The sequence below is a fragment of the Telopea speciosissima genome, chromosome 2 (genome assembly GCF_018873765.1).
Source record: "Telopea speciosissima isolate NSW1024214 ecotype Mountain lineage chromosome 2, Tspe_v1, whole genome shotgun sequence".
NCBI classification, from domain to species: Eukaryota; Viridiplantae; Streptophyta; class Magnoliopsida; order Proteales; family Proteaceae; genus Telopea; species Telopea speciosissima.
In genome coordinates, this window is record NC_057917.1 from 57,111,142 (window position 1) to 57,128,477 (window position 17,336).

Genomic DNA, 17,336 nt, shown 5'->3' on the forward strand with positions numbered 1-17,336 from the left:
TGATGTGGCAAGTTTTTGTTGGTTAGATGGAGCATCACCTAAGGCAGCCCCAGCCCAAAGTGAAGCATGAAGAAGTTAAAAAGACCAAAACCCGGTTCACGGCACTGTTCACGTGAACAGTGTCAGAACCCCTTATTTTGCCTTGGTGTGAATGCTACTAGAAGATGCATGAAGACTTTTTAGAAGAGTCAATTTTGTCTATGTGCAAGGATTTAGAAGTTTAATTTAGTTTCTAATTTCAGATTTAGAAAGTAGGCTTAAGTTTCTATTTTTAATTAGACTTAGTTTCTATTTTATAGTTTCTAATTTTGTTCCTTGCATGTTGGCTGAACTATAAAGCCTAGTTTCTATTTTAGGTTTCTATTTTTAGAAGTTGTTATTTCTTTTAGAAGTGTAGAAAACCTAGGACCTGCAACCAGTAACCTTAGAGAGGAGAAAATAGAGAAGAAAGAAGAAGAGAAGAGTAGCTGCAAGGGGAGGAGCCGTATGTGTTAGTTTGCTTCCTCTCTCAATTATCTTATTTATAATAAAACCATTACAATCATAAAAGGAAAAGGAAACTAAATCTAATCTAAAATAAGTAACTAACTTAGACTAGGAAACTGACTCCTAACTCCTAACAATGAAAAACATAAAACAATAAAGGAAAACCATAATGGACTCAACCACAATAGGGACACTCCCCCTATCGTGGTACACTTCTCAACACTCCCCCTCAAGCTGGAGTATACAGATATCAAAAGAAAGGCTCCAGCTTGAACTAAAAAGAAAAAATAACTCCATAATAATGCTAACACTCCCCCTCAAGTTGGCGCATACAAGGTACTAATGCCCAACTTAAACAAAATGGGAAAAAACTAAGTTGCATCAGAATCCAGCTTGACATATGAATGCAGCTCCCCAATAAACTTTCAAGAACTTGAAAAAATAGATCTTCAAAACTTGGACAGACATGATCAGCAAACCGGGACTGGAATGTCTTCCAAAAAATGCAGCTTTCAACAATCTTCAATAGCTATCCAATGATAAATCTCAGATTGTCACAATGACATAGAATCTTGAAGTGAAATAACTAGACCAGCAAGCACCGGAAACAAACTGAATCAAGCAGCGGAAAAAAACTGTATCAACCCAACTGAAAGTCTTCAAATAGGCAACAACCAAATATCTTCAATACTTCAATATCCCCCTTACGGCAAACTCAACCCAATAACAAAGTAGATACCCATTGGCAATGGTGAAAACTTTGATCTTCTATGTTTTGTACCAAGTGTTCTTGCAAATTCTGCTCCTACAATGTCTGCAGGTGTATTGTACATAATCCCCCCCACATGTAGTACACGTGGACATAACAGAGATAATGTAAAAGATAGGGAAAAAACATAATATTCTAGAATTTTCTAAAAGTGTTATGGGTAATTAAAAAGGAAGGAATGGCAAAATTGTAATTTACCAGAAGTTTCCAAAGGTGTTATGGGTAAATACCAAAGGTATGGGATATGAAAGGAATTAGAAGAGAATGGTGTTGGTAAAAAGGATGGCATGGCTGTAATTTGGTGGAAATCCGCTTTTAAATACAATCCAAGCCAAAGGGCAAACTGGTAATAAACCAGAATTTTCAAAGGTCAATTGGGTAGTTCAAATAGATGGGCCAGAATCCAAATAAAAACCCAACCAATATAAAAGCCCAACAAGAGCTTGAGTAAAGAGGATGAGCCCGGACAGATTTTAGAGAAAGAGATGCCCAAAATGGGCTGGTTCGAAATACAGGCCCAACCAAAAAAAAAGGAAAGACCCATTTGAAAAAGCCAATAAGAGGGTGGCCCGGCCCATTTTAAAAAGGAAATTAGAGGGTGTAATGACACAAGATGGGGGATAAAAAAAGAAACGAAGGCTGTGATGCACGCAACCTTGAAAAGGGACTTGCGTGAAGGCAAGTAAAAAGGGAGGCGGAAGTGGGCAGTGACCAGAGAAAAAAATGGGTTTTATACAAACCGACGTGAAGGTGTTGTCTTCAACCTTCGACCAACAACATCTCAAGCAACCACGTTTTCAAGCTCTGGACGAAACCAATAAAGGCAGAAAAATGGATCTGTTCAATTCGATCCAGCAGAGAAATCCTTCAATCAGGCACCCCATCAAATCAATAACTTCGAGACCCCATCATCTCCTTCACGAAACCAGGGGCGGTAGTCGTGGATGCAGCGGCAACCAAGCAAAATCTCGCAAGGGAAGAGAAGTAGTCCAAAGGGAAGAAGAAAACCACAGCTGGCACCGAGAAGAAAACCACAGCTGCTGCACCATCCAACCAGAGCACCAAACACAGCAACCAGCCCAGCAGGAAATCAATATGTAAATCAGCAGGACCTTTTCTTCTAAAGAGGGTAGCACCTTCAACGAACAGAGGTTCTTCAGATGTTGGTTCGATTCACACAACAGCAGTCACCTTCTCCAACAGAATCACTCCACGATAACAAAAATAAAAGGGCAGTAATAGCAGCCCCATCCCCAAACAAAGAACACAGCCAGCAGAAAATTGCAGGTGGATGTCCTTCTTCTTCCACCTTTGAACCAATCCTCAAAAAGGAACAGCAGCAAGCAACCGACACATAAACAAGGCTTGATAAAAGCCATAAAACCAATCACATAGCCAAACAAAACTGGCTTCGAACTTTTAATCGACAGCCATAGCAACAAAAATCAAACAAAAAACTGAATATCTATAAACATGCAGCAGCAGTGACAGTGGCTGCTCACCATACCAGAGACCTTACACGGCTCTCAAACCGGCAAGACAATAATAACCCAGGGTAACTTCAAACCATGAGCTCTGATACCATGTAGAAAACCTAGGACCTGTAACCAGTAACCTTAGAGAGGAGAAAATAGAGAAGAGTAGCTGCAAGGGGAGGAGCCGTATGTGTTAGTTTGCTTCCTCCCTCAATTATCTTATTTATAATAAAACCATTACAATCATAAAAGGAAAAGGAAACTAAATCTAATATAAAATAGGTAACTAACTTAAACTAGGAAACTGATTCCTAACTCCTAACAATGAAAGACATAAAACAATAAAGGAAAACCATAATGGACTCAACCACAATAGGGGCGCTCCCCCTATCGTGGTACACTTCTCAACAAGAAGTTACTATTTCTTAAGATTCTAATTTTGTAAGCCGACCTATTCCATTAAATAGGCAGCTCCTCTTGTAATAGAGACAGAATTGGATAATAGAATTTGTGGCCAAGCTTGCCATCGATTATTGGATAGTTGTGGGTGAGAGAGCCATTCCCCTACCCCCTTCTCTTCTATCTTCTCTATATCCCTTTCTTCTTCTTCTTCTTATCCTTTTTATGTACTTCATATGTAACAGAAAGGTAGCTATTAAAAAAAAAAAAAGAGTTGTAGTTTTAATTTGTTATTTTCATTATATCGATCCTGCTGCAATCAATCTCCCGCTGGTTTCACTGGTTCGAAGTCGACTTTTGCATTAATATCCCTCCTAGTATTGACTCACCTACTACAACTGGCAAAGTCAGTCGACTCAGAAAATCACTCTCTGTGCTGAAGCAATCTCCTCGTGCATGGTTTGGGAGCTTTCAGAAAGCAATGATCAAGTTTGGCTACCAGTAGAGTAATGTTGATCATACCTTATTTGTCGAACACAAGGACAGGAAAGTCACTGCGCTGATTGCATATGTGGATGACATAGTAATTACTAGAGATGATGAAGTAGAAATTTCATCCCTGAAAAACTCAGTTGGCAGCTGAATTAGAAACTAAGGATATAGGAAATCTAAACTACTTCTTAGGGATTGAAGTAGCCCGATTCAGCAGAGGGATCTTAATATCCCAACGAAAATATATCTTAGACCTTTTTAAAGAAACAGGGATGCTTGGGTGTAGACCTATTGACTCTCCCATTGAAGTCAATCACCAACTGGGTAGCCCAGGTGGTGACTCTATCGATAAAGAGAAGTACCAGCGCCTCGTTGGAAGACTTATTTATCTCTCCCACACCAGATCAGAAATTGCCTATGTTGTGGAGGTCGTTAACAGATTTCTTCATGATCCAAAGACCACTCACCTTGAAGCAGTATATAGGATTCTTCGGTACTTAATGTCAGCCCCAGGGAAAAGAATCCTGTTCTCAAACAATGGAAGCCTTAAGTTGGATTCCTTTACTGATGCTAACTAGGCTGGCTCTGTTGATGACCGACGATCTACTTCAAGTTATTGTACATTCCTTGAAGGGAATTTGATGACACGGAGGAGCAAGAAACAATCTATAGTTTCTAGATCCAATGCTGGGGCAGAATATAGGGTGATGGCACAGGGAGTTTGTGAACTCATGTGGTTAAAGAAACTCCTCCAAGATTTAAAAATAGCACTTGAAGGGCCTATGAGACTCTATTGTGACAACAAAGCTGCAATCAGTATAGCTCATAACCTTGTTCAGCATGATAGAACAAAACATGTTGAAATTGACCGACCCTTCATCAAGGAGAAGATTGAAGATGGTCGGATTTGCACTCCATTTGTTACTATTAAGAACCAACTGGCCGATGTGCTCACTAAAGGCATAACAGTTAAAACCTTCCATCCTATTGTTTCCAAGTTGGGCATGTGTGATATCTATGCACCAACTTGAGGGGGAGTGCTGAAGATTGGTTCATTTCGGTTCTCTTAGTAAAGTGTGTAATGTAACTAGGTGCATTGGAGTGTCTACATCCATTATGCATAGGTTTAATATGTTAATTGTGTGATTGTGCGATTGTGCAATCATACTATTGAAATATGGGATATAAGGGTAGAATTGTTCTTGGGGTTTTATGTTGTGTTGCCCTACGGGCATTACTGTCTTTGTATTCTCATTCTTATTATTTTAAATAAAGGTGTGTTTTGTCTCACAGACACAAGTCACAATTCCCAAAACCATCAAGGTATCAGAGCAGGAAGAATCGACCTAGGGATTCCCTCCGCCACCGACGCTCTCTCTCCTCTTCCTCTTTCTCCTTTTTCTCTCTTTCCCTAGCACCGCCACAACCTACCACCGTCGTCATCCCTCCATCTCACCACCACCGCCACCAACCCCCTTGCGCCTCCCTCTCTCTCGGTTTCCCTTCTAGCATCACAGAGAGGCAGGGAACCGCAACTCCCTTTCTCCGCCACCCCTCGGTAGTGCTATCTCTCATCACTGAGGGTTTTTCCCTCTCTTTTTGTTTGTCTCCAGCCGTTTTCCATGAACTGAAAAGGCTATGATCCCTGTTTTGAGAAGTTTGTTTTTTGGATCTGTTGATGTTCTAAATTTTTCCTCTCTGTTCTATGGTTGAGTTTTTTCCCGCTCTTTGTTATGATGTCAGATACTTTTTCTGCTACATCTACTTTGGAAGGGCAAGTCTGTGGCCCTCATGATGGCTTCCCCACTTTCCCCGTGTGCCCATCCGGTTGGATGGTAGCAGTTATTTGATATGATCAAGATCATGTTACCTCAACATTGACTCCCGCGGGTTTGTGGGTTATCTCACTGGCACAAAAGAGAAACCCCTCACTGTAGATCCTAAACAAGACAAGTGGAGTTCTTCCAACTCCCTAGTGATGTCTTATCTGCTTCCCAGCATTACTCCACAACTTGCTCGTGGATATCTCCTATTAGACACGGCTGCAAAAATTTGGAAGGATGCTCAAGAGATTCTTATTCTCAGGTTGGGAATGATGCCCAGATTTATGAATTAAGAAAAAAACTTAATGAGGTCAAGCAGAACGAACTCAGCCTTTCTCACTATTGCTCTGAGCTGCGCAGTTTGAGGCAGGAGTTAGATTTTTATAACACATTACAGGCCTCTACTCTTGAAGATGTGATCAGGTTCAAGAAAAGAGAAGATAAATTCAGGGTGTATGATTTTCTTGTTGGGCTCAATGTAGGTATGATCAGCTTTGTGCCCAAGTTCTTAGCAGGGATCCCTTCCCCACTCTGGAACAGGCCTATTCCCTTATTCAACTTGAGGACACCCGTCGCTCTATTATGCTGCCCCCTTCTTCCCGAGACAGATCGGCTCTTCTGTATGGTCCTCCTGTGCAATCCAAAGATGGTTCTTCTCGACCTAGTGATCGTTCTGACAAGGAACCCATTAACTATGATTATTGTAGGAAAGAGAGACACACCAAGGAATTCTGTTGGAAGCTTCATGGACGGGCTACTTCCAGGGGGCGTGGTCGTGGGAAACCTTGAGCACACCATACTGAGACCATTGTATCTAATGCTCCTATTGGTGTTGCACCTTCTCCTCTTCCGGATGAGCTTACCAAGCTTCTGCGCCATTTGGTAACCAAGTTGGACTCCACCGGCTCTACCAGTTCTGCTTCTGCTTCTTCTTCCACCTTGATACCTTCAGACTCTGCAACCCCAAGTATTTCTTTTGCTTGTTTTTGTAACTCTACCCTTTCACATTCTTGGATCCTTGACTCCGGGGCCTTCGACCACATGACCGGTAAGGCCAATTTTTTCTCTACATATTCCCCATGTTTTGGTAAGGATAAAGTTCGCATTGTTGATGGTTCCCTTTTCTCTATTTCTGGGAAGGGGTCCATCAGTCCATCACATGCTCTCCCACCTTGTCATTAATTTCTGTGTTACATGTTCCAAATTCTACTACCGATCTTCTCTCTATTAGTCATTTCACTTCTGACCTTAATTGTAAAGGGACTTTTTTCCCCTCTCACTGTCTTTTTCAGGATCTAGTAACGGGGGAATGATTGGGTCTGGTAAAGCTGATGGTGGTCTCTATTTACTTGATGCTGCCCTTTTTCTCTTCGCCACGCTCATCCCACTGTTGCTGATTCTGTTGTTCCACCTGAATTATTACTTTGGCATCATCGTTTAGGACACCCTCCTGTGGGCACTTTAATTAAAACATTTCCAACGTTGTTTTCTAGTTGTAATCTTAAGGATGTTTTTTATGATGCTTGCGTTTTAGCCAAGCAAACTCGTTCTTCTTATTCTAGTTTGAATTCTCGAAGTGCTTTACCTTTTATGTTAATTCAATCGGATGTGTGGGGCCCTACCCACTGTTCTCCTCTTTCTGGTTATAAATTTTTTCTTTCTTTTATTGATTGTCATACTCATTGCACTTGGCTTTATTTGATGCATCATAAAAATGAGGTTTTTCAATGTTTTAAATCCTTTCATACCTTTGTTCGTACTCAGTATAATGCTCAAATTAAAGTTCTCCGCAGTGATAATGGTTGGGAATATTTTGATGGGGCATTTCAGGCATATCTTGCTTCTCAGGGCATTCTCCATCAAACCAGTTGTGTAGACACACTTGCTCAGAATGGGATGACTAAACGCAAGAACCGCCACCTATTGGAGGTTGCTCGTGCCCTCCTATTTGAAATGAGTGTCCCATCCCATTTTTGGAGTGAGGCAGTTTTGACTGTTGCTTACTTAATCAACCGAATGCCTACCCGTGTTGTCCAATTTCGCTCTCCTATTCAGGTTCTTCAAGGCTCCACTTCTTTTATTATTCCACCCAAAGTTTTTGGGTGTGTTTGTTATGCCTGGAACCATCAGCACCCCAATAAGTTGGAACCGCGGGATTTGAAGTGTATTTTGTTGGTTACTCTCCTACTCAAAAGGGCTACCGGCTACTTCCCACCGTATGTATGTGACCATTTGATGTTGTTTTTAATGAGGTTGTTCCTTATTATGATGTGGTATCTCATCAAGGGGGTGATCTGCAGTGCCGATCTGCTTGATATTATGGGTGTCAATACCTGGCCCGTACCGGTAGACCCGGCCGATACCGACCGGTGAAAAACAGTAACCGACACGACCGATTCTTAAATGTGCCGGGTTCATGAACCGACCAATTATTAATCGGTCGTTCCCGGTGCATAAAAGAAGGCTGACGGTTGCCTGACCGACCTGACTGAACGTATGAATGAAGTCGTTTTTTTATGAAATGACTGAATACATTGTGCATTAAAATATTAAACTTTCAACCGTCATGGTTCAAACTCAGTACTATTTCTCCAATACTAATATATAATATGTAATGGTGAGGATAAAGATGCGATATAATATATTATAAATTAAAAATAGTCTTGTCCCACACTCCACCCACGTCGCTTCATTTTACTTTTTACTTTCAAATTGCTCCACCGCAACCTGATCCATATCCCCATAACCCATCTCTCTCTTTCTCTCTATTTCTCTCTCTATTTCTTAGGTCTGGGTTATCTCCCTCCCTATTCCATCTAAGACGAAACCCTAAGACGGAATCATACACGAGGAAAGAAGAATTGATTTACAGAGGTTTTGCAACGCCCATTAAATACGACAGGGGTTTGGATCTGCTGTTACCTCCCTATGTACATGCACAAAGCTCCGCTTCTACGTTTGTGAAACCCCCTCAAGGGACCCAAAAGCCTCTGCATCTATCTCTATTAATCTCTCTAATTTTCTTCTTCTTTTTTTTTTTTTCTTCTACATCATTATCGCCTCTTCATCTACAGTAAGGAGGACAGTAAGAGGCGGATTTCATATGAATCTGATAGAATCGAGAAGCTCTTCAATCTCTGCAAGTAGAATCATACAGGACCCCTTACCAGCATTAGTCTGATACTCTGAACTTGCACCAATTATGACCCGGTAACCGACCAACCGAATGTCACCATGTCCATGCCTAACCTTTCAGTGACCGATTATATAAACGGTCAGGAACGGTGCAAGTTTTCAAATTAGGGGTGCCCGATTAAGCCCGACTGAAACCGACTGGAACTGGCCGATTGACACCCCTACCTGATATGCATGTGCCTTCTCTTCCCATGCCTTCAGTCCAGGGGGAGTCTCCTATTCCCATTCAAAAGGAAACTCAATCTGCTATTATTCCACCCATTATTCAGACCTATACTCGTCAACGTTCTTGTCGTGGGATGCAAATAGATACTACTACACCTGCTTCAGATCCACCGACTCCTCTTATATCGGATCCATCACCTCCAGGTAATATTTCTTCTCCATCACCATCTCCCATTATTTCATATCCCTCTTTAGATTTGCTCATTGCTGTCCGTAAAGGGGTTAGAACTTGTACGCAACATCCTCTTTCTCAGGTTGTTTCATATGAGTCTCTCTCAACTTTATATTGTGCCTTTGTTACTTCTCTGTCCTCTGTTTCCCTTCCTAAAACCTAGCAGGAGGCTCTTCAAGATCCCAAGTGGAAGGCAGCCATGATGGAGGAAATGCATGCCCTTGAGAAAAACGGCACCTGGGACTTAATAGCTCTTCCTTCCCAGAAAAAAAATAGTCAGCTGCAAGTGGGTGTTTGCTGTCAAACAGAATTCAGATGGTACTTTGGATAGATACAAAGCCAGATTGGTTGCCAGGGGATTTACCCAAACTTATGGTCTTGACTATCAAGAAACCTTTGCTCTTGTTGCAAAGATGAACACAATACGGGTAATTTTATCATGTGCAGTCAATCTTGGTTGGAAGTTTGATGCTGAACCAAGGGTGTATTCAAGGAAGAAGAAGAAGAAGAAGGCTGCTGCTCCATCAAGTCAGACTTGAACCAGCCCAAGTATTGGGCCAGTTTTGGACCAGGAAACACTGTTCACGTGAACAGTGTCACAGCTCTTAGTGGGGCCAGCTGGCCTTTGACCAGTCAAGATGTCTTTTATATTTTAGAAGCTTAATTGCTTTAATTTCTATTTTCATAATTAGAAGTTAGGACTTTCTATTTTTGTAATAAGTAATTAGCTTCTATTTTTTAAATTAGAAAGTCTTCACATCAACTTAGTTGTTGATAGTGTTATGTAACCTCGTTCAAGGATTATTAATACAACCCAAGGGGTCCAAGAGCTCCACAATTTGATTCAAAAAATACATCTCTGCTGCTATGCAAGTTTTGCTTCCATGAAGTTGTTCCTTGGTGTTCGATCCTTGGAGAGAGGAGCTGGTGTTTGATCCAAGCTAACTCCTTGCAATGGGAAGCCCAAGAGGTTCTTTCTTGTTGCTGATTTTCATTCCTGCAAGCCTTCAAGCCTTCAGAAGTCTCTCCCCCTTCAACCAAACTCCATTGCTTCTGCCCTGACCTTCATTCCCAGCTTACCTTCTATTTTTGACTAACCTTCTAATTCCATTCCCTCTCTCTCCTGCCCTATCCAGCCATTAGTTTTCTTCAAGCTTTTCAGCAAACCTTCCCCCCTCTAAGACCTCCACTCAATCCCCTTGTTAGCCCTATCTGACCTGCAGATCACCTTCCACAAGAAATCTCCCTAAACCCATCAAAAGCCCACTTTCCCAGCCTACAGACCAAATCGGCAGAGACAACTGCCCTGCTGCAGATCTGTTTGCCTAATCCCTTGACCTCCCTATCATTCCAGACCTATTCCCTCACCTTACCTTTACCTTAAGCCTATCCATTAATCCACCAATCCAACCCAACCTTAAACCTATCGAACTGAGCCTTTTTTCCCTGATTTCAGATCCTGTTTTGGGACTGACTGAATCTTCATTCCTATCTTACATTAGAGACTGGTATGTTAGGGTGTAAGCCAGCCGATACCCCTCTTGAAGCAAATGCCTATCTCTCTAGTAAAACAGGTGACCCTATAGATAAAGGGAAATATCACTGATTGGTTGGGAAGCTAATTTACCTATCCCATACTCGGCCAAACATCGCATTTGCAGTCAGCATGGTGAGATCAGTACATACATGACCCCTATACTTCTCATTGGGATGCTATTGTACGTATCCTTAGGTATTTGAAGGCTGCCCCAGGCAACGGAATTTTATTCTTCCCACATGATTATATGCGAGTGGAGGCTTTTACTGACTCTGATTGGGCTAGTTCTCTTGATGATCGTCGGTCCATTTCTGGTTACTGCACTCTTGTTGGAGGTAATTTGGTCACCTGGCGCAGCAAGAAACTGACTGTTGTTACTCGTTCTAGTGCTGAAGCTGAGTTTCGTGCAATGTCCCATGGTATTTGTGAATTGATGTGGCTCGAGGGATTGTTGAAAGACTTGGCTCTTCCTACTTTATTACCTATGTTGTTGTACTGTGACAACAAGTCTGCCATTAGCATTGCCCATAACCCTGTTCGGCATGACCGTACCAAACATGTGGAGATTGATCGTCATTTCATCAAAGAGAAGCTCGAACAAGGGATGATTTGCATTCCTTTTGTCAAGTCTGGTGACTTGTTGGCTGATATCTTCACAAAGGAGTTTAGTGAAGTTTTTTGTCCTCTTGTATGCAAGTTGGGCATGTGTGATATCCATGCTCCAACTTGAGGGGGAGTGTTGTAATATGGGATATAAGGGTAGAATTGTCCTTGGGGTTTTCCGTTGTGTTACCCTTGGGGCGTTACTGTCTTTGTATTCTCATTCTTATATTATAAATAAAGGTGTGCTGTGTCTCATAGACACAAGTCACAATTCCCAAAATCATCACATACCATATTTGTAATATTCTCAAGATTATAAATAAAGTGGTGGCCTCTGTCTCATCATCGACAAGAAAAATCAGTCCCTCTTTTCTCTCTTTCTCTCAACTGCTTTATATCTAAACAAAGAAAAAAATTGGATCAAAATAAAACTTACCAAAAGGATGGAAGATGACATGAACAACGTCTCCAAAAAATTTGAGCATCAATGGAGCTTTAATGTGGCAGATATTTGGGCCGTTAAAGTAAGCTTTCCTAAATGGACCGTCTAAGAAACCTTTACCCCTCCCTCCAATAACAACAACAATAAGAAAGAGAATAAAAAGGAAAATCAAGCATACTGGTAGTGTGGTACTGTATAAAATTCACATATAGAAGTTTTTTGCAACATAATTTTAAAATCATACATATATGTAACACAGAAACTTTAAAAATGAAATTAAGATAAAGGCAGTCCTTGTCAATTTGCAGTAGGAAATCTATATTAACATGACGACCAAAGAGAAAAAGAAGATAAAAGTATTTGCATAAAAAATAGAAAGAACCATTTGCTTGGTAGGAAAAGGCCAATTAATCTAGAATATCCACCAAGAATACGGTTAAAAGATAGGCACGAACCTCACTTTTACACTTCAGCTTGTAGATAGGTTCTCTAAAAGATGAGACAAAGCTGTTGTTGATTCTAATCTGCAGAATGAATCTAATAAATAACAAATTATTATTAAACAAAACTATAACAAGGAAATCAAAGCACCAACCTGAGCATGATGCAGGTCTGGTTCAATGTGCTTTCTAAATAATGGAAAAATGCTGTCAATGAGGTAATCCAAGGAACAAGAATCCCCAATGTCATATCGCACTTTTGAAAGAAGGCTAAAGTATACACCACCAACCTGAACATTTCGGAGGCAGAAACTTATGCCAGATAAAACAAACATTTCCGTGACAACAAAAGACTTCAAGAACAAGAAAGTACCACTGCAACTCGGATATCCAGCAAAGATCGCAATTTTGAGTGGAGAGCATAGGTACCATCGACGATTACCTGCACTAAGCTCATAAATCTAGGTACAAAAACGTTGAGGTGCAAAATTGCTGACACTTATTGTAACTGTAAGCATCTATTACAATAATTAGCCGGATTATACACCATAGACATACAGGCAGTGTTCCCTTCTTTCTTTCTTTTGTCCTTGGGGGGTGATTACGAAGGAACTCCCTTGGTCGTAGATACTAAAAGTCTAAAACAGAACATACATTTAATACAAAAGTCAAAGAGAGCTCACAACCCCCTAACAGCACGAGAAAGAAACATCAAAGAATTTCACTTAATGGTTCTGTTTTAGCCAAATGCATGAAAAATGTCTGATATTATGAAGTACAGTCATTATGTATTGTAAAATGTCAATCTAATAAGTTGAAGCAGGGCCAAAGACAACCACGAGACCATAACAATAATTTTTTCTCAGAAGAGAAGGGAAAAAGAATTTTGTAGTTCCAAAATAAAAAGTTTGTTTCAGGGTAAAGTTGGGCAATAATATCAGGAATAGCAGTTGTCAAACAAAGATTGAGGGCTTTCCATGCAAGATCTACCATAGGGCTTAATTAGGATTATATTCAAATTCCTATGATATATAAAAACAACATTTCACTAAAAACTTTTGCTGACTAAGATATAGAGAATAAACTAAAATCTTTGCAATATTATGTGACAAACAAAATACGTAAATACTTATAATGAATCCTGAGTATGTTTTCCATATATTTATGTGTTTCCATGGTAATTCATACCCTTAGGCAACTTAAAAATATTCTTCGATCCTTAATTTAGAAAGTTAAGGAAATAGAAATACTTACCACCCCAGACGTAGAACTCTTTACTGTTCTTGAACCAATACGTCTCTTTTTTTGAAAATCAAACAACGGTGTCACTGTATCTTTTCCCTTCATCAAGTCCTAATCAGGCATGGATTTTGTCAGTTATGCTGGCAGAGGCTTCCTCGCATGGTATTTCATATTAACTCATTGAAATTACTCTAGGTCCAAGAAGGTTCAACTCAACCAGGAAATGGTTGAGGTAAAGTTACCTCCTAACAACTTAGTCTATACTTCACTTCTGTAATCTCAGTTAAGAACTAAAAGCTAATGATTCAGAAAATTTAGAACAGGTTTCAAAACCCCCAACCTTATCCAATAATAACACTCAGCAAAGATAGAATTAGGACCACTTCATAGACAAACAAAACTAAAGTGAACAATGTAGCCAAATGTTTTCTAGAACATTTTAGTCCAACTGAAAGGATATCAATTGAAACCAGTACAAAAAATTAAATGACAAATTGACACTAACCTCAAGATTCCGAACTAAAGTATTGAAATCTATTGAATCTAGATCATTCCCATCATCAACTCCATCACGATAATTCTCCATTGATATGACGCTACAACCAATTACTGATGCAACCTTCTCTGATAAGCTTCAGGAACCAATAAATGTGCAATTATCAATCAAAATAATGAACTGAAGAAAATAAAATGAAAACCATCAATCAATGCAATAAGCAACCAATAATTATTGTCCAAATTCTCCATAACAACAACAACAATTAATATGACTACAGGTGACATGAGTACCTTGTTTTACCAGAGCCACTAGGTCCACCAATTCCAACTGCCACAAGGCCCTCCTTCTTCTCCCGGAGTTCTTGAACAGCTTTCACTAACAAATAATACCCGTGATCAAAGGACTGCACAATAAAAAATCCAACAATAATTAAGCTTCTAAAAGAAAAGCTCAAGGACAAGCAATTTAATTTTTTTAAACAAATTTTACACCTAATTAGACCAGCTTCTCCAGAGTATTCAAGAACGTAGAGAAAAATTTTAAAGCAGCGCCGGAAGAATAACTGATACAGAAAAGAAGGCAGATAATTATTTAAACCCAAGCTTGACATTTAAGTAATGTATGATGAGCCTTATTTTTTTCATATCTTACTTTACAACCTAACTAGAGAAAAGGGGAGGGGGGGTAAACAGTAGCAGTGCCTCTAGCTATTTCAGTCCCAAATGTTGGATGTCAAATACTTCATCAGCTCGCTAACTCAAAAATGAGCTACATAAATAGCCAAACAATAACAGTCTCTATCAGCTATGTAAGTCGGAAAGACTGAATGCCATAAATTAGACCACACTTAATGAAAGAAAAGCTTTACAAAAATAAAATTTCCAGACAATTAGAACAGTTTCTCCATAGTATTCAATAACTGGAAGAACAAAATTTAAAAGAAGTAACTTTACCGCCAAACTGGGGTTAAAAGAAAAAGAGGGGGATTGGGTGCAAACAACAACAACAACAACAGTGCCTATTAGCTATTAAAGTTCCAAATTTTGGATGCCAAATGCTTCATCCGCCTAACTCAAAAACAAGGAACATAAAGAATTAAACGATAACAATCCCTATTTTCTGAGTAATCGTATTTTCCATTCCTCATTTCTTACAACACCGATTCATAGGAAACAAACACAGAGTCGTAACAAGCAAAGAGCGGACGAGTAAAAACTAAACGGGAAAAAAAAAAAAAAAAAAAGATTTTTAAGAGTACAGGCACTCACAAGGTAAAGGATTGTTAAACAGGGAAAAGAACAAATTAGATTATTATTGAAGTCCATCGAAATCTTAGTGAAGTGCTGACAGAATTAGAAGCTTTTTTTCTTTGGTAATTTGCCAGAATCGATCGTATCGTACCACATGAAGGGGGAGGGATTGGAGAATGGATGAAGAAGAAGACGAAGTGGAGGCAGGTGGCTGTTGCACTTGGAAGTAATCTCGGCCACCTTCCTGGAATGCTCGCTGAACAACTTCGTTATCCATGGCCGTCTTCCAACTCCCAATTTGTTGCAGAGAGACCGAAGAAATGGGATGCGTGACGAAAATCAAAACGGTTTGGGGTTGCTTTCCGGTGCTTATTTATACTTTCAAGTTTCGTCGGACTTCGGACAAGCCCTTACCAATTGATTCTCCGAATAAGAAAGAAATAGTTGCCTTGTGGCTGTGGCCCTGTGGGGACATCTTAAAATATTCCCTTATCTTATAATTGGTTCGTCGAATGGCTGTTTCCTCTATTTCCACTTCTGGTTTTGATACTCCCAAACCTCAAGATTCCATTTCATTGCACGGAGTTTCTCCAAATCAGAACATCTGGTCTGGAATACTGGATTGTTAGTAGGAGGATACAATTTTCCTTCACCCATGGTGAAACCAAGAATAAAACACACTCTACCTTTATTGTGGTTGGATGAAACCCTGTGGACATTCAAGGGCAGTTTCGAACCTTTCGTACAATAGGGTATGAGAGATAATTATGACCATCAATTGCCAGGAATTTCTTTCGTGGGTGAAGCAAAACTTTCTTTGAAAACTAAAGGATGGGAAGACCCTTCCTCGTTTCCTAATTCCACCTATCTCTTAGTTCATTTTTTATTGTCTATATGAGTCCTGTTCTTAATTTTTGTGGTGGGGTGGGAAAGGGTGTGGGGAGGGTGTTATTAGAACAAGAGTCATGTCCATTGCTTAGAGCACTTATAAAAGGTTTGGATTACGAGGGCAAATATCCAGATTCGAGTCTTGAGGATAGTTGCTTTCCGCAAAAATATTTAAAGTTAAAAATTAGAACCGACTCCAAACTCAACCCTTCTAGTGCCTTGTGTAGGCGGGATCAATAATACTGGGTAATGGGCCTTTTTATTAGAACAAGAGTCCTAATGTAAATTTCCAACCCGTTTACTTTAAAGTCCAAAAGTGAATTTGATGATGTCCTTTTAGAATCAAAGCCAATGTTTTTTTTTTTGGTTAGGACACATGTAAACTTTATTAAGGCAGATTGACGCTAGAAGAACTCCGGACAGCCGAATTATTTACAAGAAAAGAGGGTGGTTGTACCACCAAACATGAGACAAAGTAAATCTAATAGCCCTTTTGACAAGGGAATGAGCCTCCCTAACAGTCTCTCGAGCAACATGAACAAAAACAACATAAGAAAATCACCAGTCACAACCAAATATTATCTACAATGATGCTAGACACCTAGTCTAACGAGGCTTCCAGTCCTTGTAGCGCAATCATAATTGAAAGGCAATTTGATGATCATTAAGGATGTAAAGTCAAGACACCGAGCAAGGAGAGAAGGGCATCTTGGATCGCATCTGCCTCAACTGTCGAAGCTGAAAAATCAAAACAGACCTTACATTCGACTACCAAAAATGCCCAAAACTATCCTAAAACAAAACTCCTCTACCAGCATTGTGAGTAGTGGCATCCCAAGCTCTATCCGTGAAACCATGTATAAATTGTCTGGGAAGAGAAGGCAAAATTGATGATTGACCCGGATGGTGGTTTTTAGTTTTCTTATGTTCCAATAAGACTGTTCAATAGTCAGATTTAACGCCATAATTGTAGTCATCTGATTAGGCAGACGATGGTTGAAGACTACATCATTCCTAGTCTTCAAGATCTACCACGATAGGGAAGACCAATGAAAATCAAATTCCTACCTATTGGGTAGATCTTTAGATATACGAAGAAAGAAATTGACACAATATTTAAAATGAAATTCTGTAAAAAGATTCATGTCAAGCCGGAGTGGTGAAGATCGCCAACAAGAAGCCGCAAAAGGACAAAGAAATAAGGCGTGTATAATGGATTCTTCAGCTCCAAATAGATGGGGCAAATGGTTGTCTAGTGAAAAATAGTTGGTTAACCGCTAATGCATTGGAACTACATCTTAAAGAAAAATCTTAACCTGTGGTAAAAAAAAATCCATCCTCCATAAAGATGAGCAAAACAAGTTATAAGATGGAGATGTTGGCCAATCTCCATTGCAAA

General features: G+C 39.9%; 1 protein-coding gene across 4 annotated transcripts in view; it reads right to left on the reverse strand.

The window, feature by feature from the left end:
• LOC122651681 overlaps positions 1–15,452 on the reverse strand; it is a 98,908-nt gene extending 83,456 nt beyond the window's left edge. For 2 of the 4 annotated variants that reach the window (XM_043845165.1, XM_043845164.1), the window contains exons 1-7: positions 15,201–15,445; positions 14,090–14,202; positions 13,806–13,932; positions 13,313–13,411; positions 12,432–12,500; positions 12,214–12,348; positions 12,074–12,142 (exon numbers count right to left, since the gene is read on the reverse strand). In XM_043845165.1, the coding sequence (XP_043701100.1) occupies positions 12,074–12,142; positions 12,214–12,348; positions 12,432–12,500; positions 13,313–13,411; positions 13,806–13,932; positions 14,090–14,202; positions 15,201–15,326 (738 nt within the window). In that variant the 5' untranslated portion in view covers positions 15,327–15,445. Of the gene's footprint in view, positions 1–12,073; positions 12,143–12,213; positions 12,349–12,431; positions 12,501–13,312; positions 13,412–13,805; positions 13,933–14,089; positions 14,203–15,200 lie in introns of all 4 variants that reach the window. The other 2 variants (XM_043845166.1, XM_043845167.1) reach the window with 2 other exon arrangements.
• Between the last annotated feature and the right edge of the window lie 1,884 nt (positions 15,453–17,336).